This window comes from Cynocephalus volans, chromosome 16 (assembly GCF_027409185.1).
Source record: "Cynocephalus volans isolate mCynVol1 chromosome 16, mCynVol1.pri, whole genome shotgun sequence".
Lineage (NCBI taxonomy): Eukaryota > Metazoa > Chordata > Mammalia > Dermoptera > Cynocephalidae > Cynocephalus > Cynocephalus volans.
This window is the reverse complement of record NC_084475.1, coordinates 24,812,217-24,838,114: the sequence shown is the minus strand read 5'-3', so window position 1 is coordinate 24,838,114 and position 25,898 is coordinate 24,812,217. Positions and strand designations below refer to the sequence as shown.

The following is a 25,898-nucleotide window of genomic DNA, read 5'->3' as shown; positions in this document are numbered from 1 at the left end:
TAGGGTGTTTATTCGTGGCGGATAAGGGTAGGAAGCAGGAGCAGGCAGAGGGAGAAGCCCAAACGCAGTGCGGACCCCACCAAGCCTCAGCTAACCCCACTGGGTGTCTTAGGGCACATATGGCCCTTCAGACTGTACCAAGGTTAGGCAGAACTTCTGGGCTCCCCCAACCCCCTTGGATGAGAATGCTCTGTGCAGGTGCTGCAGACCTTGAGAGAAGTGACAGCTGGGCAACAAATATTCCTTCCCGACGACCTGTTCCGTTCAGGAAAGGGCAGCAGGGTGAGAGGGTTTCCTTGACATGCCAGCTCCATATCCCAAGCTCACTCCACTTGCCTCAACAGCCACCCCTTGGCCACCCGGTGGGTTTAGGGCACATCACACGGGCTTGAGCCACACTGGGAATGACAGAGGCAGGAGGTCCCCTAACCACAGGCCCTGGAGGCGGGTAGAGAATTCCAGGCTCCCCAGTCCGGAGAGATGGCTCTGAAACGCGGTGGGGCCCGTGTCCCTTGCTGCGGACTGCTCCGCTCCCGGGCAGTGGGAACCGGAGAAGGGCCTGGGGTGGGGGGCAGGACGGGGACCCCTCCTGCTGCTGGGCACTGCTCACCAAAGACCACACACACCGGGATGCTGGGGACGTAAACGACAAGTTCCTGAAGGAGGGTCCTGAGTCTCCTAGAGGAGGAGATTGGCTTCCCGTTAATATTCAGTAAAACGGCTCAGTCCCCGTGAGTACTAGAGCGTGTCGCCCTCGGCCGCGTTGCCGGTGAGGCTGTGCCCGGGCCCCCTGGCACCCTCAGGGGCTCACCCTGGGCCCCACCAGCCTCTCCCGAAGCGGGATCGCTGGGGCGGGTGTGGGTCAGGGTCGCTCTCCGTGCCCCGCCCATAGCCCGGCGCCCGGGGCAGAGCCTGGCTGGGCAGAGCCGGGCAGGGCAGAGACGAGCCGGGCATAGCCGGGCAGGGCAGAGCCGAGCCGGGCAGGGCAGAGCCGGGCAGGGCAGAGCTGAGCCGGGCAGGGCAGAGCCGAGCCGGGCAGGGCAGAGCCGGGCAGGGCAGAGCAGGGCGCCGGCGGACGCGCGGGGGAGCCCGGGCCGGGGCGAGCGCGGCCGGGGGCGGAGGCAGCCGGGCCCAGCCTGCCGCAGCGGCGGAGCAGGCCCCGCCAGGGCTCCGGGGGCCGCCGTCCGTCCGTCCGTCCGCCTCCGCCTGCAGCGGCTCCGCGCGCGGAGCGAGTGCGTGGCGCGGCCGCCGGGGGTCGCTGGCTCGGGGCGTCCACGGCGGAGGGAGGCGCGAGCGCGCGCCGAGGCAGGAGGCGGGGAAAGGAGCGGGCGAGGCTGGGCCGGGAGGGAGGGCCCGTCCGGCACGTGTGGCCGCAGGCGCGCGACGCCGCCGCCGTCCCGGGACTGAGCCGCGCCCGGGCGTCCGGGCAGCGCGTGTGTCCGCGCGGGCGAGCGCCGCGCCGGCCCGGCCTCCCGCTCGCTCCCGGCCGCGGTGCATGTTCGCCTCCTGCCGCTGCGCGCCGAGAGGCAGGACCGCGAAGATGATCCACTTTCGCAGCTCCAGCATCAGGTCGCTCAGCCAGGAGATGACATGCACCATCCGGCTGCTGGACGACTCGGAGGTCTCCTGCCACATCCAGGTGCGGGCGGCGCGGGGCGCGGGGCCGAGGGGTCTGGGGGAGGGGGCGGGCGGGCGGGCGGGCGCGGGTGGCTCCGAAGCCGGATCCCGCCTCCTCCGCCCTCGGAGGCTGGGGGCCCTGGCCAGGCAGCGGGGACACTGTGCCCCGCAGGCGCCCCGCGCGCGTCTCGTTGCGCCCAGGCTGGGGGCTCGGGGCGGCTGGCTCCGAGGGGACTCTGGCGCCTCCGGCCTCTACTCCGCCAGGGAGCGGGAGCTCCGGGAGCCGAGAGGGGCACCTGCGTGTCGCCCACCTGCCTTTCGTCTCTTCCTCCACGTGGGAAAGGCACGCGCAGCCCGGTCCACTCATCACTCTCCCGCGCCCAGGCTCCGGAGGTGCCGTCAGCCCCGGGGATCCGCTCCCCGCCGTCCCGTGGCCGCTGGTCTTTACCCCTGGGCGCGGGGCGGTGGCCAAGTGTCCCCCGAGTGACAGAGGCCGGCAGCCCTGGGCTCTAGCCTGAGGGGTGGGGCGCGCGCTGCGTGGAACCGGAGCTGCCTCGGAAGGAACGTGTGAAGTTGGAGTGTCCAGAGGACGGAAAAGGCTTTCAGGTCGGCAGGTGACAGCCCCGCAGGAACTGGGTCCTGGGGAGAAGAGCCCCTGGGCATCCTGGCGGACATCCGCTGTCGCCCAGGTTAGAGGACAAGGCGAGTTGTTTGGGCGAAGGCGGCTGTGCTGGCAGCCCCATCCTCGGGTAGTGCCTTTGAGCTTGCCGGGGACCTCGTGTGAGCTGCGAGGGTGTGTGTGTGTGTGTGTGTGTGTGTGTGTGTGTGTGTGTGTGCGCGCGCGCGCGTGCGCGCACCTGTGTGTATGTGTATGTGCGCGCGCGTGCACGTGTGTGTGCGTATGTGTGTGTGCGAGTGTGTATGTGTGCGTGCGTGTGTGCGAGTGTGTCTGTGTATGTGCTTGTGCATGTGTTCGTGTCTGTGCACGTCTGTGTGCGTGTGTGCGTTTGTGTGCGTGCGCGTGCGAGTATGTATGTGTGTGCGCGTGTGTGTGCGTATGTGTGCAGACACGTGTGTGCATGTGTGTGCGTGCATGTGTGTATGTGTGTGTGAGTGTGTGCGTGTGTATGTGCATGTGCGTGTGTGCGAGTGTGTATGTGCATGTGTATAGGTATGTGTGCGTGTGTCTGCGTATATGTGCACACACGTGTGTATGCGTGTGCTTGTGTATGTGTGCATGTGTGTGTGCGTGTGTGTATCTGTGTGTAAGTGTGTTTGTGTGCGTGTGTGTATGCATGTGCATGCACGTGTGTCCATTCGCGGTGAGTGTACATGTGGATAGGTGTGTGCCCCTCTCCCGTGACCCTAAAGATGCCCCACCCGGCGCGACAATTTGGAAAGGTCGTGTCAGGACTCAGCACTATTAGCTTATGACTTTTAAATCCATTCCAGTCCTGACTTCTGGGATTTCCTTTTCTCACCTACCTGAGTCTTGAGGCTCCACAGGGCGTGTCACCGTGTCCAGGTGGGGCGTGGATGGGGCAGCGTCTCCCGGTGGGCGGCGGGAAGCTGCCCCTAGGCTGTGGTGACCGTGAGTCAATGAGAGGTCTTTTCCTGTCTTATTAGACTTTTTACATTTTTTTGCTAGTGGGAGTTTGTAACGGGGGACAGTCACAACTGATTTGTAAGGTGACAGCTGGACAAGTTTCAAGGCAGGAATGTGGGCCTCAGGATCTCCCAGGAAAGTAGGCTGGGCTGAATTTTCTGGAGGATCTTGAATTTCATTGAGCTAAGCACCACTGCTGAACTTAATAATAAAAGGATTAGCAGGATAGGCAGTTTTTCTGCTGCCACACGGCTGCACAGAAGCGTTTGGTATGTACTGTCCTGTGACCCAGAGAGTGTGGTTTGTGCACTTTGTTTTCAGTCCTAAAGTGGATGTTTAGGCCAGTTTGCCCCACAATGGGTGTGTAGATGATGGAGGGCCGGCAGCGGGCGGTGAGGCTGCTGAGGTCTCCTCTGCCTTTCAGTCCCCTGCTGGCACTGTGCCACTTAGAGTTGACATTTGCTTTTTTCCCCTCCCTCAGGACTAAGTCTTCCTTAAGGTAGGTAAGTGTCCCCACAGGCCGTGGATTTGTTGTTTGATGTTCTGGGAAACAACAAAGGGCAGTCAGCCTAGTGACAGTTTGGGAAGTTTGAGCTCTCATGGTCCAACTAATGCCAAAGAAGTTAAAATGTTATGTTCCAAAATGTTAATTTTGGCATTAATTAAAAATATCAGATGTTTCATTTTGTGGCACACCTCTTTCTGCCCCTTCTGCCCCCAAATGGTGATTATCATTTAACCAATTAAAATGAATTAAAATATTTTGTTTTGATAATTTTGGACCTCATACCTTCCTAGAGAATTCCAAACCAGGAACTGAAATTGCACTTCTGGGTATCAGATTACAAAGATTTCTCATTTATTTAGAGAGAGGACAAAAGGATTGAAAAAACAAAACGAAACAAAACCATTTGGAGTCACCTGCACTTGTTCTGGGAGAATCCGTTTGTGTTTCATTCCTTCCTGACTCCCAGAGAATCACAGAGCTAAAGGACTGTATGGACAGTCACACACACATGTGTCATACACTCCCCTCTCGGCAGCCCACAGCTGCCTGCCTGACTTAGAAGCGCTCACCCCCATGACTGCCTGACTCTGGAGGCTCTGCAGGGGCAGCAGGGGCTCTCAGATATGTGTTAGGTGCTCTGCTCCCTCCAGGGTGCGAGGAGTGCTGCCTCTGGAGCCCCAGATAAGTGGGGAAACTCAGGCCACACATACTTGGGATGCTCATTAGTCTGTGTTAGAAAAATGAGCTGCTCAAACAGATTCTTCTGGCAAGGTGCTGAGGGCAGCTGCAGGTGCTGGATGCAGGGGATGATAGAAACCTTCTGCTGGTGTTCAGGACCATGTGTATAGCTTTAGGTGCTATTACTTGAGCATCTCCTTTGTGCCAGCCCTTTACACTCATTGTATCTAATGTTTACCACAAACCTTTGAGGTAGGCGGGTAGTATTCCCTTCATATGGATAAGAAAACTGAGATGCTGAGAGCTTAAGTGACTTGTCCGAGGCCACATCATCTCTTTTTTTTTTTTTTTTTTTTGTGACGGCGCTCAGCTAGTGAGCGAACAGGCCATCCCTATATAGGATCCGAAACCGCGGCGGGAGCGCTACTGCGCTCCCAGCGCGGCACTCTCCCGAGTGAGCCACGGGGTCGGCCCCGAGGCCACATCTCTAAAAAGTGATTGAACAGCTGGAATTTAAATCCAGCATTGTCTGGATCCAAAGCTCATGTATGTCTTTGACATATTACCCCAAATTAAAATAGCTGATCTTTCAGTGATATTTCTGGACACTGAAAGAGATAAATCCAAGGTGTAGGTTTTGAACAAGTGACTGAGGTCCAGTTGGGATTCATGGTCCGAATGGCCAAAGTGGCCCTCCCTGCTGGTTTGCAAACTTGACATGTCCAGAGTCTGGCAGGAAGGCTGGCATCTCAGAGCTGATTGGAACACCGCAATCTGAAGGCCACTGAGGGCCATTTCCACATTCAGGAAACATGGTGTTTGCCTTCAGGGAAAATATACTCATAAATGCTCTGCTAGATCCTATATGTATCCTTATATTCAGATTGTAATACCCCCAAATAATGCCTGCACGTCAGAAGGTGGAGTCTGAATAAAGCCAGAAGCTGAGGGAACTGCCTGCTTTTGCTCTAACTGCAGGGTGTGATGGTGAGGGTGCATGTTTTGTTCCTCTCCAGTGTGCCTTCCACAAGGGGCAGAAGGCACAGTATTCTTGCTGCATTTTTTTTTTTTTGCCCAGGGTCTTTGCATTTACCATAATATTGACTATAGGAAACAGCTTTTGCAATTTAAACAGCTTTTAAATATTCCTTTCCAAATGATATATTTTGGTGGTATTTTGACAAAGGAAGCTTTAAAACACATAACCTAATGGCCCAGTCTCAGCAGCCTGGTGGCTGGTTCCAGTAGGAGACGTGAAAGTCACCAGCTTTGTATCTTTTCACAGAATCCAGGATGCTGTCCCATCGTATCATTTGTGTGTGTTTAGGTAGGGGGGGAAGAGGAATTCCAAATGGACAGGGAATAAAAGGGGAGTCCTGGTTACCAGACAGAGGCCTGGGGCGGGGAAGGGGTTGCCGAATGCTCCCTGCTGGGCTTTCCAGTTGAGCCAACCCTTGAAGTCTGGATATTGTAGAAGGACGCGGCTTAGCTCTAACCCTCTTCCATTTGGTTTTGCTGCTTCGGTTAGAGTGGGGTCCTAGCCATCTCCTAGTCACTTTTTCAGATGCTGGCGTGGTTATTCACAACCCTTTCTAATAAATTGCCATTTTTAATGCTGGCTTTTATTGAGTAAAACATAGACTTTTCACATTATTCATTCTTTAGCAAAGCCTGGTAAACATGGCTGACATCATTTGAATTGGCTGGAAATTTTTTATATTATTAATTGATCGATTGATTGAAATGTATTGATTATACATATTTGTGGGGTACAGAGTTGAATATCAATACATGTATACAATGAGTGATGATCAAATCAGGGTAATTAGCATATTCATCACTATAAAACTTAATCATTTCTTTGTGATGAGGACATTCGATCTCTTCTAACCATTTGATAATATGCAGTAAATTATTGTTAATTATAGATGTACACCCGAATGTACACCCATAGAACTTATTTTTGCTATTGATGGAGTTTGGATGTGTTGTCCCCTCCAAAACTCATGTGGAAATCTGATCCCCAGTGTGGCAGTGTTGGAAACTGACTGAGTCATGGGGGCGGATCCTTCATGAATGGATTAATGCTCTCCCTGGGGGCGGGGGGTAGTGAGTGAGTTCTCACTCTATTAGTTCCCACGACAGCTGGTTGTTTAAAGGACCCTGGCACCTGCCCTCTCTCTCTCTTACTTCCTGTTGCCACGTGATCTGCTTGTACCCGCTGGCTGGCTGCCACTTTCTGCCATGAGTAGAAGCAGCCTGAGGCACCCACCAGATGCAGTTGTCCCAGAATCGTAAGCGAAATAAACCTCTCTTCTTATAAATTACCCAGTCTCAGGTATTTCTGTTATAGCAACACAAAACGGACTAATACACATATCTAGCTATTACGTGTCCATTAACCAGGCTCTCACTATTCCCCTCCCCCACTTCCTTCCTCTAGTAGCCACAGTTCTCTCTCCTTCTGAAAGTTCAACTTGTTATTACTGTTTGTTTGCTTCTTTCTTTCTTTCTTAGCTCTCACTTATTGGCTGGAAATTTGTATTTGCATTTGAATAGAAACCATCACATAGTGCTGTGCACATTGTAGGCACTCAGTAAATATAGCCGTAGGTCAAATAATTGCCTTTCTAGACTGTTAAATTATCAAGGGTAGGAACATTTTGTGGTGTTGATGTTGCTCAGCACTGAGTCCCTAACACTTAGAGTTGTACTTGGCACACACTGCGTGCTCACTAAATGCTAGTTGAATGAATGAATGCTAACCACCCAATATTTAATCCAGCTCATTACTTATCAGCATGAGGGTAGCACAGGATCATTGGATTGGGAATAAGATATGTGGTTTTGTTATGGTATCAATCAGTTGTGTGGTATTGAGTGAGCCATTTGATATTTGGAGTCAATTTTCTTCTTTTGTCACAGGACTTGGGTTAGATGAATGGCTACAGTTTAAAAAAGCCTATGGTTTGTTTATTGCTCAGACAAATTGCATTTGAGCAAAACATTGCTATTGGCAGGGTGGTTGTATACACATTATCTCATGTGATTTTCATAACTATCCTGCGTTATCTCCATTATATTGAGGTTATTGCATTATTGAGTGTTATCTCAATCTTATAGATATGGAAAATGATGTTCAGAGAGATTAAGCAAATTCGGTCACCTGGCAAGTAAGTGGATTATAACATGGGCCATTTGATTCAAAATCCAGGGCTCTTTCATATCTGGAGCACTGCCTCTTAGGACTTGAGGGTTCGGATGCTCTTGGCTGTAAGTAAGACAGTAGACAATTTGAATAAGGACACATTGTCTTACCTAATGAGAAGTCCAGAGATAGAGCAGCTTCAGGGTTTTCTGCAGCTCTCTATGGACCTAGGAACTTTCCATCTTTCTACTCTGTCGTCCTCAGCATGCCAGCCATGTCACTATAGTCACCATGATTATAAGGTGGCTGCAGTAGTTCTGGAGGTCGATCAGGCACTTCCATGTCCACCATATAAGAGGAGATATTTCTTTTTCTTTTTTTTTTTTAATTTTATTTTGTCGATATACATTGTAGCTGATAGAGGAGATATTTCATCATGCATTTCCTTTCATCACAGAGGAACACCTTTCCTAGAGCCCCATCAGCCTCCCATCAGGTTCCCCTGGCCAGGATGGGATCACATGCCCATGCCTTAGCTGCAAAAGCACCTAGGAATGTGTGCATCTGGCGACTTCTCTCTCTATGATGGGAGATGGGCTTTGCCATTATGGAAGGAATGGAGGGGTGTGTGTGTGTGTGTGTGTGTGTGTGTGTAAAATAGCTGTTGGCTAGTCAAGCAGTAGTGTCTTTCAGAGTAAATCAAATTGGGTTGAAGTTATTGTTACCATAAGCCTTTCTGGAGAATTTAATAAGATGTTATCTAAGCCCTGGCTTATTTTAGGCAATCTTTGTATGATAAAATTCCAGAACAAGAAAAATTATTAGTTTATCCTTTGTAGTTTGTGTTGTTAAATATCAGTTCAGTCCTTACTGGACTGGTGGGTTCTAGGCAGCTAAAAGGCATCTCGTATAGAGCAGGCACAGATCCATACACCAAGCAAGCTTTATGCTTGTTGAAATGGTGGGATAGCAAAGGGATTGAGAGCTTATGTTTGGGAGCACTATTTGCCTGGCTCTGCCATTGACTGGCCAGGTGACTTTGGGCAAGTCACTTTATCTCTCTGGGCCTCAGTTTCCTCATCTATAAAGTGGAGATAATAATGACATAGAACCCATTGACTTGTTGTAAGTATCAAATGAGGAATGTATGTCAGGTGCTTAGGTTAGTACCTGGCCCATAGTAAGAGCTGAAAAAACAGTGACTATTACCTTAATATTATGTGAAGTTATATTAGAGGTAACCCTAAGAGGTGGAAAGGCTTTGTCTTAGAATCTAATGACTTTAAGCCCAAATTCCATCACTTTCTGATTGTGCAAGACCTTAAGCAAGTCACTGGGCCGCCTGCTCTTCATCTGTAAACTGGGCGTAATAATTCCTCAATTGCCATCTTCCACTGGGTTGTTGCGGTGATGTATGTAAAAGCATGTTGTAAATATTAAAACATCACACAAATGCAGAGTACTATTCAAATCAATTGAGTTGGCAAAAAAAGGTAGCTACTTATATATTGAAATGGGAATAGGGTGATCACGTGCAAACATGTATATGAGCTAAATATCAGACCCCGTGATTATCCTGCTGGTGAACTGTAAGCTGAGTCCAGCTGACAGCCACATCTGTCCTGCTAGTGAGGACAACCCAGCGCTTTTCTCTGTCAGACTCATCTAGAATGCCATCCAGAGTCTACTGAAAATCAGACACAAAAGGAATAGAGGGGAGAGGCAGTTTGTTAAATACTGTGGCCCAGCTCTGACATTTTTAGGCCTAGATGACATGGGCCAGCTCTTTATGTTAAGTATATACTGAGAAAAGAAAAAGTAATGTTATTCCAGTGGTCTGCTAAGATTTTATCTCCTGATGTCCTCAAAGCAAAGGCAGAGTATTCACTGCAGGGAGAATGCACTGTTGTCAGCTCCACATGGTTTGGATGGGGTATCAGTGGGATGCTTTTAACTACATGCAACAAATTCTAATTCAAACTGGCTTTTACATTAAGGATATTTACAGGCCCATATATCCAGAAGTCCTGAGTTAAGAACTTAATTCAAGGGCTTTGGCTCTGTTTCTTTGGGGTTCCCTTTCTCTTCCTGCCTTTTGGGATGGCTTTATCCTCAGGCTGGTGGTAAAACGGTTATAGAAGGGCCAGTTCTCACATTTTCATAGCTCGCCCTCTGGAGGAAGAGAGAAGCCACTTCCAACTCAGCATCCCAAGCAGAAGTCCTGCAGTCATTCTGATTGGACCTCCTAGGATACATGCTTACCCTGAACCAGTGATGTGACAAGGGGAAGGGGACGTGCTGATTAGCTTAGGGCATAGAGCCTGACCTGGGACTCAGGGTGGGATCAACTTCCCTCATGATGGTGGTCTGCATGGAGAGAGTGAATACCTAAAAATCAGGGCTGTCTTTGGTAGAATGAAGGGAAATGACTCCTGGGAAGATAACCCATAATGTCTGGGTAAGTGGTTCTCAAAGTGTGGTCCAGGGAACCCTGGAAATCTCTAAGATCCTTTCATGGGGTCTATGAGGTTCAAACTCTTTTCAAAATAATACTAAGATATTGTTTGCCTTTTTTTGATAATAGTTTTATTGAGATGTAATTCACATTCCATATAATATACCCACTTAAAGTATGCAATTTGATATATTCACAGAATTGTGCAACCATCACCACAGTCAATTTTAGAATATTTTCATTATCCCCAAAAGAAACCTGTTCCCTTTAGCAGTGCCCCCCTACCCCATTTCTCTCTAAACCTCCAGCCCTAGGCAACCACTAATCTACTTCCTATCTCTTTAGATTTGTCCATGCCGGACATTTGATAAAAATGGAATCTTACAATATGTGGCCTTTTGTATGTGGCTTCATTCACTTAGCAAAATATTTTCAAGGTTCACCCAAGTTGTAGCATGGATCAGTGCTTTCTTTTTTTGTTGTTGAATAATAGTCTATGGTGTGGATATATCACATTTAGTTTACCTGTTCATCAGTTGGTGACCATTTGGGTTGTTTCCACTTTTTGGCTGTTATGAATAATGTTGCTATGAACATTTCTATAAAAGTTGCTGTGTAGACACATGTTTCATTTCCCTTCATTTCCTGGGTATATACCTAGAAGTGGAATTATTGGATAATATGGTAACTATGTGTAATCTTTTGAATAACTACCAAACTGTTTTCCAAAGTGGCTACACCATTTTACATTGCTACTGAAAGTGTATGAGGGTTTCAATTTTTCCATATCTTCCCCAACACTTATTATTATCTGTCTGTTTTATTATAACCAAACTAAGTGGGTATGAAGTAGTATCTAATTGTGGTTTTGATTTGCATTCCCCTGATGGCTAATGATGTTGAACATCTTTTCATGTGCTTATTGGCCATTTGTATATCTTCTTTGGACAGCTGTCTATTCAGATCCCTCTTCCATTTTTAAATTGAGTTGTCTTTTATTATTGAGTTGTAAGAGTTCTTTATACATTCAGGATATAAACCCCTTATATAACAGGTGGCTTGGAAATATTTTTCCCAATTCTGTGGGCTGTCTTTTACTTTCTTGGTGTCAAAAAAGTTTTTAATTTTGATGGAGTTCAATTTGTATATTTTTTCGTTGCTTGTGTTTTTGGTGTCATAGCTAAGAAACTGTTGCCAATCCAAGGTCATGAAGATTTAAGCCTTTGTTTTTTCCAACAGTTTTAAGGTTTTAGTTTTTACATTTAGAACTTCGATCCTTTAAAAAAAACTGGTATGTAGTTCATATATCATAAAATTCACCATTTTGAAGTGTTCAGTTCAGTGGATTTTAGTGTATTCACCAGGTTGTACAACCATCGCCACTATCTAATTACAGGACATTTCGTTACCCCAGATACTCCTTTACCTATTAACACCCACTTCCCATCTTTGATCTATTTTGAGTTAATTTTTATATATGGTGTGGGGTAGGGGTCTGACTTTATTCTTCTGCATGTGGATATCCAGTTGTCCCAGCACCGTTTGTTGAAAAAATGAAGCATTCCCCATTTAACAGTCTTGTCACTCTTCTTGAGATGTTGTTTGCCTTTTTCACTCTCACTCTTTCATGAACATGCAGTGGAGTTTTCCAGAGGCTGCATGATGTGTGATATCACAACATACTGCGTGGAGAAGTACATGTGAGAATCCAGCTCTCTACTGAGTCAGACATTAAAGATATTTGCCAAAATGTAAAACAATGTAATGATACTCTTGTCACAAAATTATTTTTTATTTTGTAAAGTATAGTTATTTTTCATAAACTATGTCATTTATTGTAATGTACAGTTAACATAAATTTATTAATTTATTAATGTTATTTAAAAAATGAATCAATAATTAAATATTTTAAAAAATTTTTCAGTAAATATTGATATATACAGCCTCTAGAAGCAAAAGTTCTATAGATTCTCATTAGTGTAAAGGAGTTTTGAGGCCAACAAGCTTAAGAATTGCTGGTTTAGGGGACTGTTAATTTACTGAACTTCCTGAAAAATTCTTAAAAAGAACCTAAATAAAAGAAAATAGAACTCCCATGCATCCAAGATCACAAACCACAGGTACCTAAACTGATGTCAATTAAATAAACACCAAGTGTAAAATGTGTACATGCATATTTGGAATTCCGAGTAGTGATCATATGACTGTGAGTATGTGTGTGTGCATGTGCACACATCGCAGTGTTAAGGGTAAAAGGACAAGACCAGGCTGTACTGTAGTAAGCATTTCCTAAACGGATCTTGATTCATTTCCAGCTGAATCTCGGCTTTTTCACCTCTGATAATTAGAGAAAGCTATGTCTTATTTTGAGACCCCCTCTTTTGATTATGGAAAATGTACAGCAGCTATGCGTTAAGTGTTTAAAATGTAAACTGCTTGAATCAGGTCCATTAGTCACATGAATTCTTAAGCTGTTGCTTCTTTTTCTAAGTAAGCATTTTGGGAAAACTGAAACATATTGCAGGAATGGGAATGTTGGAATTTGTCCCACAGAGAATCTACTATGAGAATCACATGGCATGAGTGATAGGCATTGGGTAGATAACATGGCCCTCTTTCCACCTGTGTGCTCAGGAATTTCAAGTTACCCCTCTCACAAAATAGCAGAGAGCCACATATGAAGTGCAGAGATCAGAAAATCCGTGGAATTATGCTCAGGAGCCATGAGGGCAGGTTTTGCAGCTGAGGTTGGAACTTGATTCATGCTGAAAAGAGTCAGTGTTGAGCCCAGAAAGGCTGTGGAAACATCTCTCTGTCTCTGACATTTCTGTAGACGGTCTGAGCTTCTGTTCAAATGCAGATTCTGATTCAGGAGGTCTTGGGAGGGGCCCTGAAGTTTGGCATTTCTCACTCGCTTCCAGGGGATGCTTGTGCTGCTGTTCTGTGGACCACACTTGTAATAATAGTTAAAGTGCTAGTGGACTGCATCTGTCTCTCCTGGTAGTATTTCTTAATTTCTCTGAGTGTGGGGACTGTTTCTTTTGGGACTTTGTCTCCCTCGACAGAGCCTCGCTGGCACATGTCCCTCAGAAGACGTTCAGTGAGAGTTTGAGTGATGAATAAAGGGATCCCTCCTGGCGTGTCTGTCACAGGCAGACCGAGGTGCTGAGTGGACACCTTTGCTGGGGATGGAATGGTTCCTTGTGACTTCCTGCCCCAGCCAAATCAAGAGAATGTTTTTCAAACAGGATTTTTTGTGATAGCAAATCTGGTGCGTGTCCGTGAGAGCACGTGGGGTCTGGGATTAGTGACGTCCTTCTCACCCCTTTGGGCCACACTTCTCACTCTGGCGTTCCTATATCCTGGACTCCTGGTGGCTTTGCCAGGGACCTCTGGCAACATCTCTGCACAAACAAGTCATTGTGCATAAGCCAGCAGTGTCTGGGAGCCCCCAGAGGCATAGGGGGCTCAGCTGTTCTCAGTTGCAGAATTGAACTGAGGGACGGTGATCCTGGAGGACAGTGCAAAATTCATTCTAGTTGTAACATGAGCTCTGGGCTGTTTGCTTTGGTGACTTTCCCTGAAGGTGCAGGAAGGAAAGGAGAGAATCACTTTAGAAAAAGATGAAGCTTGTTCTAAAAAGGAGCATTTTTATAGATCAAGTGATTATGCTTTTCAAAAGTGAATTAAGGGCCGAGCCCGTGGCGCACTCGGTAGCGTGCTGCGCTAGGAGCGCAGCAACGCTCCCGCCGCGGGTTCGGATCCTATATAGGAATGACTGGTGCACTCACTGGCTGAGTGCCGGTCACAAAAAAAAAAAAAAAAAAAAAAAAAAAAAAACTGAATTAAGGCTTTTTAAAAAAAAATCACATCCACTTTTTCAGTAAACACTTGTTAAGTATCTCCTGTATTTGAAATGAAAATGAAAATGCAGGCTCCTTGTTCAAAAATTATTAAGAACTTCAAGATGGTGACAGAAGACCATTAAAATAAGCACAGTGCCTCTCTGAGCATGTGTCCCCTTCATATGCACAGGTCACACCCCCACGAAGTTGGCCCTGAGGAGAGAGACTAAAGGAGAAACAGGTTGAGAGAGGACGTGATGAGTTCCACGGTGGGGGCATTGACTTTGAAGTGTCTGTCGGGCATCTGAGTAGAGAAGTCCTAGCAGACAGTGGGACCTAAGGAAGGAAAGTTCCCAGAGATGCGGGTCTGGCATGAAGACACAGATGAGGGAGTTCTTCGTGTGCTTGCAAGTAACCACGCCATGTGAAGGAAACCACCGTGACTGGTCTTCCTGTCTTGTCTGTTATTTCTGCTTGGGGTGTCCTTGTAGATCAAATCAATGGATTATGAGCTCTAGATTTATTTCCAAGACTGCTTCATTTCTCCTGTGGTAGACAACACTGACACGGACAAGAGCTGGTCTCCATTTTCCTCTGCAAATAGGGAGCCAAACCAGAGCTATCGGTAGAACAGCGTTTTCCTGTCCTTAATCCTCGTGTCCTAGCTTGGACTAGCGAATGAAAAAGGTCTCTCTCAGCTTTCAAGTTCCGAGTTTCAAAGCATAGATTTCCACTCTAGGGAAGTTGCCCTTTGAGACAGTGTCGTGAATATTAAATAGATGATACATTTAAAAATCCTATCGATGCAGTACAAAATTAAATATATGAAGAGCAGCTTTGCAAGTTATGCTGCAATAATTTATTCTTTGTTTAATTTTTATTTATATCTCAGACATCTCCTGTGGCAAATTTTGTTTTCTATTTAGTTTTCAGGGCTTTTCTGTGAATATTAATTAAAATAATTCAAGTTTTGTAAGAGTGCTCAAAGAAATAATCTAATATTAGTAATATAACGATCTTAATCTTAGATGTACAATAGAATTTGACTATGTATTATGCTAGGGTTTGTAACATGATTATTCTGTAGCAGGTGAAAGCAATTAGCTTTCAGGGTTTGGTTTATCTCTCATCTCAGAAGTATAATTTCTTGCTTTAAGGCTCTAGGCCTCGATGGTAAGTGTTGATTTGGAAACCGAGATGGACCGAACTAGGGTCTTCACACACAAACTGAATTCAAACACAGTATCATTTACTAATGCATGTCATGATAAAATTAAGCAATCTTCAGCAATCGGTAACTAACTAGCCTTATGAATAGAAGAGAGGACAAATACCTAATTAACAAGTTGGTTAATCATTCTTCCTTGATGTTTCTAGCTGATGTTATTTCATGGCTGCTCTACATACATATTAAACATATTGCCCATTGTTCTGAAAATAATCCTAGCCCTCGTGATCTGTATCTTATGTAGGTGTTGTCTGCAGTGGCGCAGTGGCCTGGTGGCGTCGGGCATTCACTGGTTCTTTGTTTAGCAGCAACCTTTCTCTTCACTTATATTCTTGATATCCTTGAGTAGTATAGTAATAATGTATATTAGCTAGTTGATTAAGTTGAGACCAGAGATGTTATGTGATTTGCCTAAGATCTCATATTTAGCAAAATTAGAACAGAGCAATGAATCTTGAGTTTTAGGTTTGCTCTTGTTAAACTACATACTACCATTATTTTGTTTTTGAATCTTCCTTCATAGTCTAAATGATGTAATTCTTTTCCACTGTGGCTGCATGCATATCCACATAAAAATGGCAATCAACTTGTCGGGTATATATAAATATTTTGCCACATAACATAGCTAGATAATTGAATTATATCTCCCCTTTCCCTTTACATGTTTGGCATGATTTGGATATTGCTTATAGTTTGAAATTTTAAATCAATTCCCAAGAAATTGCAAAGAGGAGAAAAGGAAGGGTGATGTCAATAGAATTTTCTGTCTATTCTCTAATAGTTTTTTGACCTTGTAGTTTTCATATTGACTCTGGAAATTGAAATCTTGGCAATCTTAGACCGTGGTAGTTAGAGGACCTCTAGAAAAATATAAAAACAAAACGCTTTTGGTTAGGCACTAGCTACCGCCTTGTCAGGCTTTCTTTGTTTTAAAGCTTAAACAGAAAAGTAATAAGATCTCTGGAGTCAGGGGTGGAATAAATACTTCAGGTTCTTTCATGCCACCTGGAGCCTTGTCAAGGATAACTTCACCTCCTGTGTTCCCAGACCTCAAGGGAGACGTATTTCTGCTGAGGAGAGTCATGGCACGGGGGAGAGGGGGCACCTTGAATGACACCTTTTACCTCCAGGTTTGGAAACGTGGTTTCTCCACCAGGTGTACATGGCACCTTCTTGGTTCAGTGCTGACTAGAAGGAAAAAAATGAGGAAAATTTGTACGGTAATTCAAGGGCAGCTGTGAGGCCTGGGTTTGCAGTGCCCGCAGCAGTGTGGTAATTTGAGAATAGCAAATTAGAAGAACAAAGCAGATTTTAATCATAGGCCACAGAGAGGAAGGTGGTTTAGGTTTATCTCCAAATTGTACCTCCATTAGAGAAAGAGGCTTTTAATGCTATTATCCAATATGTCTTGTTAAAGATTTCTTTCTTCCTTTCCCCAGTCTTTCTTTAGACCTACTCTCTGGGTAGGAAATTCCAGCCTGTTTCTCACTTTGTGTATTGAGCAGTTTTAAATATAAAACATTTTCATGGTATTACTGGGAATGGAGAAAGAGAGAGATATTTTGAGATTCAAGGTCTTTACCCTTTAGGAGATTTCAGCTTGATGGTACAATGGAAGCCTTAAGAAAGTGTTCCATCCCATCCATCCGTCCTACCATCCATCCATCCATCCTCCATCCATCCACTGACCCACTCACTCCCCTATGCATCCACCAACCCACCCATCCACCTGTCTACCCATATATCCACTCATGTACCGATCCATTCACTCACCTGCCCATCCATCCATCTTCCATCCATCCATCCAGCAAACATTTATTGAGCACCTCTGTTGGGAACTGTTCTGGGTACCAGAGACAGAAAAAGATAAATAAGAATATGGTCCTTGCCGGCCTGGTAGAGAAGACAGACACGTAAGCAGATTCAGGGTGGCACTGTCATGATAGAAAGACACCAATTCATAGAGAGGCCAATAGGAGAGCCGAAGTGTGGTCTGAGCTTAGGCATCACCCTCCTTTAATACCTAGTCACTCTCCTTCAAAATTACTACTTCTTAAAAGGCTATTCTTTGGAATAGATCATTATTTTCTCACCTACATTTAAAATGTCAATAGGAGCATCTTTAAGAACTTTGCTTTTTTTCTTTTTTAGAATGTTGCTCTTTTTCTTGCAAATATCTCAGCAAAAATTGTACTTTGCTATAAAATGTGATTTCAAGAGACGTCACAAACCCCCTTCCCGGCTTCCTACCAGATTTTTACCCTCAAAGTGTCATCTATATAGAAATTCTGGAGCAGCCCCTGGGGGCTTGTAATCCAGACTGGGAAGGGCCGGGAAGGCTTCTAGAGGAGATGATGTCTGAGATGAGATTTAATGAAAAAGTAGATGTCGTGTGGCCAGGCAATTGGGGGAGAAGGGTGCAGTTAGGACATTTTAGTAGAAGGTTGAGCAGGAAGAAGGGTATGGGGGCTTGTGGGAAACTGAAAGAAACACTTTATAATTTTATACACCAATAGAGAGTCCCATAATGCACAGTGGGGAATTGGCAATCACCTGCTCAGACTATGCAGACCTTGGAGTGGATGGTCAGAGTCTGGAAAACTGTATTGGCCACTATTTATTAGGGAATAATTAAGGCCGCCCCATTGAGGTGTGGTTTGTAAGGGTCAAAATGCCCTAAAGACTTGTTTTGCAGATCTAGCTTGGCTCACACTTCCAGAGCTAGAGGTAAGATTGGTTGGGTGTTTTGCCTCAGGCTTTGAATGTCTTAGTGCTTTTTGAAAAGCACCACCCTGAGGGACAGTGGGGTTTGTCATTTCCTTAGTTAAGGTTTTAAACTTGCATGTGCTGTTGGGAGTGGTGATGGTTCCCTGACCTGTGACCTTCAGTGAGCCCAGTGATGAAGCAAATCCTTCTTAATTACAGATCAGGAAATTGGGAGACCTTTCCGAGGCAACTCACCCCATTAACCTGTTAGGGTTATTTTGAGCCCATCCAGAGAGTGCCTGATGTGAGTACTTGCAGGGGAAAGAAGTGTTGAGCAGAGGTGAGCTGAAAAAAGCCTCTTCATGCACCTCGGACCAGTGGTGCCAACAGAGCTTCTGCAGTGATGCAGCTGTTCTGGGTCTGTGCTGTCTGGTTTGGTAGCTTGAAATGTGATTAGTGTGACTGAGGAACTGAACTTTCAGTGTTATTTAGTTTTATTTCATTTAAATTTAAATTTAAATAGCTACATGTGCTAGTGGCATTTATATTGGACAATACAGCATTAGCCTCTTAACGGTGGTGAACTCTGGAAGGAGAAATTGAGAGTCCAGGTGGGGAGAAGTCCAGGAAAAATTTGCTCTACATACAAGAATGTCTGTGTCATTTGAACCTTTCGTAAGCATGTGTTAATTTTGTAATTTTAAAACCATAAGAAATTTTGAAGAAAATACATGTGCCTTTATTCTCAGAGAGGTCTTAGAAAGTTGGAAAGGATTTTAGATTTTTAATCCAATGCGTATATCTTTCACAGGTAGTCCAGAGAAGGAAAGGGACCCGCTTAACCTGGAGAGTGACAGAGAGGCTTGTGACCCAGGCATCCAGACTCCTGTTTTCATAGTTTTTTGTACTTCGTGATAAGGCTTTGTGTGTGTGAGCTTCGTTAATGTTCCTATATTTTTTCTTTGTATCTAGAAATAAGTAACATGTAATGATTAAGAAAAAGGAAATTAACTTCTAAAACTTGTCATTATTGATAAATAAACAGCACCTCTAAAATTAGCAGTTTTCCCCTGATCATTTATTTTGGACATAGCATCTTTTCTCTTCAATAATAATTTTAAAAGCACATAGTAAAAATTCAAGTAATACAAAAAATTATCTAATGAAAAATAAATCAGCTTCCTACACCTGACTCCGAATGTGCTCCTCAGAGGTTACCACTCTCCACAGATTTTTGGGGTGCATCCTTCCAGAATTTTCTGCCTCCTTTCAGGAAGCATGATTGACCACCATGTATTAGGGAGAGATGGCAGTCCCACCGAGGCTTGTGTGGGCCACAATGGCCTGGCGCGGTGCCCTGCTGGGCTTGCGTGGCTCACACTTCTGGAGCTGGAGGTAGCGAGCGGTGGGTTTTCAGTCCCAGGCTCCGCATCCCTCCGGGGGCTGGAGCCCACGCTCTGTTTGTGTTTTTCAAAGCTCCTTGGTTCTCTGTGGTAGGCGTGTGTCTGTGCCGGTGGTCGACAGTCATGTCCTGGTGTTTTGGGAGTGTCTTTACTGCTCCCGTGGTGGCATTCTGTTTCCCCCTTTGCGTGTGACTGGGATTAATAAAGAGTCTTCACTCACCAAAGGGGACCTTTCCTCCCAAGAGCACCGTTTAATCTTCCACCCTCTCCGCGCTGCGTGAAGAACAGTCGTAGGTGCTGAAAGACATCCGATGTGCGCGATCCCTCCCCAGGAGGACAGTCCCCTCAAGGACTCCGGGGACTGAGGAAGGGGCAGGGAAGCGAGGCCTGGGGACGTGTTCAGGTGGGAGGGGAGCGCGGCCGCAGCCCACGGTGCTGGGTGCACATACATCCCTGTGGTCATCTTCACAGAAGGGCTTGGTAAGGTTTTGCAATCAATAAATGGATCGGCCAGTAAGCATGTATGAAAGCAATGACACTTTAATGCCCCATCACACACACGTGTGAGTCTTCTCTCTCAAGTGACACTCCCAGCCTATGCCCAATCACATTACTCTTTGCCACTTTTTCATAGCACTTGTGGCTGTTTATTAACTTGTTCGTTCCTTTGTGTGCCCGGTTGTTGTGTATCTTCCCCCTAGACTAGGGTCTTCACAAAGGCAGGGCATGCCCAGTGCCTGGAACACTGGAGGGGCTCAATAAAAATATTGGTTAACTGAAGGAATAGATCAATGAACACTCTTTATCAAATAATAGCTCCAGCAGCAACACTGATAACTACTATTTCTTTAGCACCTAGTATGTGCCAGCGCTTGTGCTAAACCCCTGTCCTCCCTTCTCATGATCCTCAAAAGCAGCCCTAGGAAGTGGGAATTAAAATTCCTAGTTTACAGGTTAGGAATGTTGGGTATCCTGTCCCAAGTCACAGCCAATCAGTGGTGGGCTGAGATTTGAACCCGGGTCTGTCCACGACCTAGAAGTTTAACAAACTAAGGTGTCATCCGCAGAGATGTCCAGGAAGGGGCCCTGCAGAAGACGCGGGCTTCCACCCTCCAGTTGAGCAGACTTGGCACCTGCTCAGGAGTTCAGACGGAGACACCCACGCAGCCCTGTCAGCACAGCACTGTGGAGTGGCTTTACCCCGACATGGGTTCCTGGTAGATATTTTGAGCACTTGTGAATTATTTAGGTGTTGAGACAGAAATGCTTCCTGGCATTGAATCCTAACTGAAAATTATGCTGCAATGAAAGCCAAGAGGTTCAGCAGCGATTTATTTATTTTTCCTGTTAATGAATGGGGGAGAAAAAACAACCCTTAACCAATCAGCCATATGTTCCACCTTTCTGCTGCTTTTTCCTGGCTCTCCAAATGGTCCCTTGGTGCTTGCAAGTATTTTTATTTTTATGATTTCCTATTTTGCAAAGCACCTGAGAGCCGTTTTTGCCGTACCGGGTTCCCAGAGAGTGCTCAGCTGGATCCATCTTCCTTCCAGAAGAGCCTAAGCCAAGAACCAAGAGGCCTGCGAGCGCCCCCGGCCTCGCCAAGCCCCTCCTCCGGGCCGTACCCCCCAGCCTCCGCACGTTCCTCCTCCTTGGCTGTTATGCTGTTTGGGCATCAGTCGAGCCTATTATTGGGAATTTCTGCAGCATGTTGTTTTGTAAAGTGCCTCGGATTCCACCTATTGGCCCTTTCCTGAGTAAGTCTCTAAGGAGGGAAGGAGGGGAACCTGGCAGAATCCAGGCTGTGCACCAGGCTTAGCTGAAGGAGTGAGCCCTGGCCGGGGCAAAACGTTTGAGGGGTCAAACGCATTTTCTTTTTAAAATAGGATTCTGTTCTTTGGTTTATTTGTTCTGGCGGCTGGCTGGCACAAGGACCAGCATCGCACTCTCTCCAGCTGAGCTAACCGGCCCGCCCCAGTGCATCTTCCTAATAAGCGACGGTGCCATTAAGAGTCTCAGAGCCTCTCAGATCCTCCCGCATCATTTTTAAAAACATCTTTACTGGGAGATAATACACATACCGTACAATTCGCCATCTAAAATGCATAATTTAATGGTTTTTCGTATATTTACAGCATCGTGCGTCCATCACCACTGTCAATTTTATCATCCTCCAAAAGAAACCCACACCCTTTGTCACTCCCTCCAACCCCTGCGCTTCCCCCAGCCCTAGACAACCACTAATCCATTTATGTTGCTATAGATCTGTCTTTTCTGAACGTTTTATGTGAATGGAATCAGACAGTCTCATATGTGGCCTTTGTGACTGGCTTCTTCCATTCAGCGTGTTTTCCAGATTCCCTCATGTTGTAGCGCACATCAGTATTTACTGCTTTCCATTGCCAAGTACTACTCTGTGGTGTGGATGTACCGCAGTTTGCTTCTCCATTCATTGGCTGATGGACATTTGAGTTGTTGGCACTTTTTGGCTATTATGGATCATGCTGCTGTGAGTGTTCATGTGCAAGTTTTTGTGTGGACGTGTGTTTTCATTCACGTAGGAAGCAGGGCCTCCGGGTCATCGATAGCTCTATGTTTAGCTTCTTGAGGAACTGCCAGCCTGTTTTCCAAAGTGGCTGCACTGTGTTGTGTTTGGCCTGGCAGCAGTGGGTGAGGCTTCGGAGGTGTCCACATCCCAGTCAGAAGCACTTGCTATGGGTGACGTTCTGATTGCAGACATCCCGTGGTTTGAAGTGGCAAAGTGGGTTGGCATCCTGAGAGCTTCCATCTACATTTTGACTCGAAGTCTTTTCCTTAGGCGGCTGGATGGTCTGTTGGGAGTTAGCACTGGCACCAGGGAGGAGGGAGGCTCTCTCCGGAGCCTTTGTCTCCTCGGCAGCCTCAGGCCTGTGCAAAATAGGGCTGGGGGACCACAACCAACTGCCCAGGACCTCTCTCTGTCACCCACCTTCAGAGCTGGCCTTCTGCTTTACAGTGGCCACTTTTAATTATTGCACATTTCACAAGAAAAATGAAGTCTGAAAGCAATTTGCTTTTAAAAGTCAGTTACAGGTGTTGTTTTTCCCACAAGCTAAGTCGTGAAAGTTTCTAAGGTCACAGTATTTTTATGAAGATGCTGTCCACAGCTCAGAGAATGTGTGTTTTTAGCTTTTCTAGGTCCTCAAAGAATGAATAGATAAGGACAGCCCAATCTGTGGAACTGTGTGTGTGTTTTTCATTAAACTTTATTTTGAGATCTTTGTAGATTCACACGGGGTTGCAAGAAGCAATACCGAGACATCCCATCCTTGAACTGCTTTGCTGTGGAGAAAGCGTAGGTTTACTGAGGGACTGGAAAATAACTCTGGAAGTGTGCCTGGAATCCAAGCTATTTCTGCTGCCATCGGCTCCTGCCTTTCCCAGGATAAGGAGCACGTGACTGACAATCGGACGAGCTGCCCCTGGGGAGTGGCTGCTTACTGATAGCAGATATTCATCTCTGCGGTTTATCTCAGTTTATAGTGGACAAACCTAATGATGCCGCCCCTTCTCCTCCCATCCTCGTTCTTAAGGGTCACCTGCTAATACTGAGTCTTTTTGGCCATGGCTACTGCTGCTGTCCCTAATCCGCTGAACTTTTAAATGATATTGAACCTGTCAAAGATCTTGTTTTAAGTTAGACCTAAACTGAGCCTCTAAATGAGGCAAATAATGTAAATGAGCTACAGATTGTAATATTGGTCAGCACAGTACCTGCCCTGTCATTTGTGTTTAGTGCTGCCACTGATTTCACACATATTTGTTGATTGTCTGCTCTGTGTTAGGCACTGCTTGAGGTTCTAGGGATACAACCAGAGAAAAAACACACAGAAATCCCTGCCCTCCCTGCCCACAGGGAGCTTACATTCTCCCTAGAAGAGGCAAAACAAAAAACAAAAACAAAAACAAAAACCAAGACAAAAGTAAAATATGAAGTATGTCCATTGTTGGTAAATGCTTTGGATAAAAAAAAGTGGGGGAGGGGCAAAGTGGGCAGGTTGGGGGTAGAGCAGGAAGGAGTGGGGATTGATTCTAGTTTTAAATGAGGGGGTCAGGGAAGACCTTCCTGGGAAGGTGACATGGGAGCAGGGGATGGTAAACTTTTTGTGTAAAGGGCTGGACAGTGCACACTTCAGACATGGCTGGCCAACTATTCAACAACTCACGTAGTGCAGAAGCAGCCGCAGACATGATGTAAAGGAACGAGCCCGTCTGTGTTCCGTAGAACTTCACATACAGAACAGGCAGTAGGCTGAGTTTGGGCATGGGCTGCAGTTTGCCAGTCCCTGTATTAGAATAAAAATATGAAGGAAGTGAGAAACAAGGTCCTGTTGTATCTGGGGCAGAGAACATTCTAAGCAGAAAGAGCAGCCAGTGCAAAGGCCCTGGGGCGGGTTTGTGGCTGGCTTCAGTAGAGAACAGAAAGAGTCGAGTAGGAGACGAGGCTGGGGAGATGACGGGGTCAGTTCTACGGGGGCTGGAGACCAGTGTAAACTCAACACGTTCGTTAGCAATGTCCAAAAGAGGAATCGATGAATTATTTTTTTTAACAATTGAAATATGACATGCATACAGAAAAGTATGCAAAACTGTAAGTGTGTAGCCTGATACATTTTTACAAAGTGAATGCTCGTACAGCACCCGGGCCCAGAAACACAGCACGATCAGCACCTCAGAAGCCCCCATCGTGCCTCCTCCCAGGAGCATAGCCACTGTCCTGCCTTCTAAAGCCACAGGTCAGTTTTCTCTATCGTCAAACTTTCTATAAATTGACATAAAAGGCTTTGAGCAGTGCGCACTCTTTTGTCTTGTGTTTGTCTTTTCGTGATCAGCACTGTGTTCATGAGATTCATCTTTGTTGTTGCTTGTAGTTGTAATTCTTTAATTCTCACTGAGGAATGGGAGTTAATTCTATGAATTTTCCATTTTTTAGTGTTTTCTTTCCTTTTTTCCCCACTGTTGATAGACATTTAGGTTATTTCCAGTTTTGGCCATTAGGAACTCCTTTGCTAGCATTGACTTTTTTTTTTTTTTTTAAATAACAAATTCTTAAATATACAGAACCAGCCACATTTAGAGGCTTTTGGCATTTTTAGAGAATAGCTGCAAACATCTGAGAACAGCCGACTTGTCCAGGGATGGGGCTATTGAGTCTGTGCTGCATCTCAGGGCTCGGAGCTGCCAGAGGCCCAGCTGTGCCCTGCACGCTCACGGCGAGTCGAGTCGCTGCGTCGGCCCAAGCCGCCACTGGGAGACTCCGTCTTCTTAGCATTCCCCTAGCAATGCTTGTCTGTCGGTTCCACAATGAGGCTCCTTGGTGGAGGGGCTTCTGGGGCTCTCATGACCTCTTCCACAGGCATGATCTGTGGGTTCATGGAGAACCTTCCTTCTCTACATCTATGAACCCGAGATGCAGGAAAACAAAACTTTTTAGGCCACAACACTTTCTTCCCACATCCTAGGAAGGAACTTAAATGTTCAGGCAGCTCAGGGTGGAATCCTCCTAGGGAAGGCAGGACTGTGTTTGTGAACATGCTTCACGAAGTGCGCAGGCAGCACCTTGAGCAGATCAATTGTTGATGATTTTGAAGATGACCTTTTTGAAAACGTAGTTCTTGTGCTGAACACGCAGACCAGGTGCACTTTGCAGCTGTACAGTCATGAGATGGACATCTGATCGCTTTGTTAGGAGGACCTGGGTGCCTCTCCTGTTTCTCCTGGCTCTCTTAGGCTACCTGTCCCATTGCTCAGCCAGCAACCGCCCGCCCCCCAATCTGTAAGTCATCCTCTTAAGTAAACAAAATAGCCCTGGCTTGATCTGGTGGCCTCAGCACTTGGCTAATCTCAGAGCACTCCCCAGTTACCAGCTGGGGCTTATGTAGCCTTCAGTGTCCTTCTTGAGCACTTTCTGACTTGACCGGAAGGGGAAGTTCCTCCTTTTGAACTCATTCTAAGTTGAGGAGCCCAAAGAAGATAAACAAGTAGGTAAACAGAGTAGACTGGAAAAAACAAGAGAGAAGCCAGCCTTTTAAGTTAGTTCTGAGCTTCTTCACTATGTACAGATTTATGCTGTACCTTACAGGATTTCCCAGTAAAATGGATATTCCTAGACCCTTCCGTTGCTTTTTCGTGAATCATTGTATAATACCCCTTTGTGCTGCATCGTTGTAGGAGGGGTGGAAGAAATTCCCACGGCAGGTACAGACACCCAGCACAGAGCAGATGCATGGAAATTGTTTGCTGAAAGCATGAATAAAGAAAGTGCAGGTGTTCTCCTACTTAGAATGGGTTACGTTCCGATAAACCCATCGTAAGTTGGAAACACTGTAAGTCAAAAATGCTTTGAACGCACCTGACCTACCAAACATCATGGCTTAGCCTAGTCTACCTTAAATGTGCTTAGAACACTTACATGAACCTACAGTTGGGCAAAATCATCTACCGCAAAGCCTATTTTATAATAAAGTGTTGAAAAGCTCATGTAATTTATTGAATACTGTACTGAAAGTGGAAAACAGAATGGGTGTGGTTTCTATTGAATGTGTATCACTTTTGCACAGTCGTAAAGTCAAAAAATCATTAAGTTGGACCATTGCAAATCGGGGACTGTCTGTATGTCTTTGAGCTTCCTGCAGGAACTCCGACATCCCACTATTTTGGGCCCC

General features: G+C 46.0%; 1 protein-coding gene across 2 annotated transcripts in view; it reads left to right on the top strand.

Moving 5' to 3' along the window:
• The first annotated feature begins 1,495 nt into the window (after positions 1-1,495).
• FRMD3 (FERM domain containing 3) overlaps positions 1,496-25,898 on the top strand; it is a 247,360-nt gene continuing 222,957 nt past the window's right edge. For both annotated transcript variants that reach the window (XM_063081143.1, XM_063081142.1), the window contains exon 1: positions 1,496-1,639. In XM_063081143.1, coding sequence (XP_062937213.1) covers positions 1,496-1,639 — 144 coding nt within the window. The remainder of the gene's footprint in view (positions 1,640-25,898) is intronic.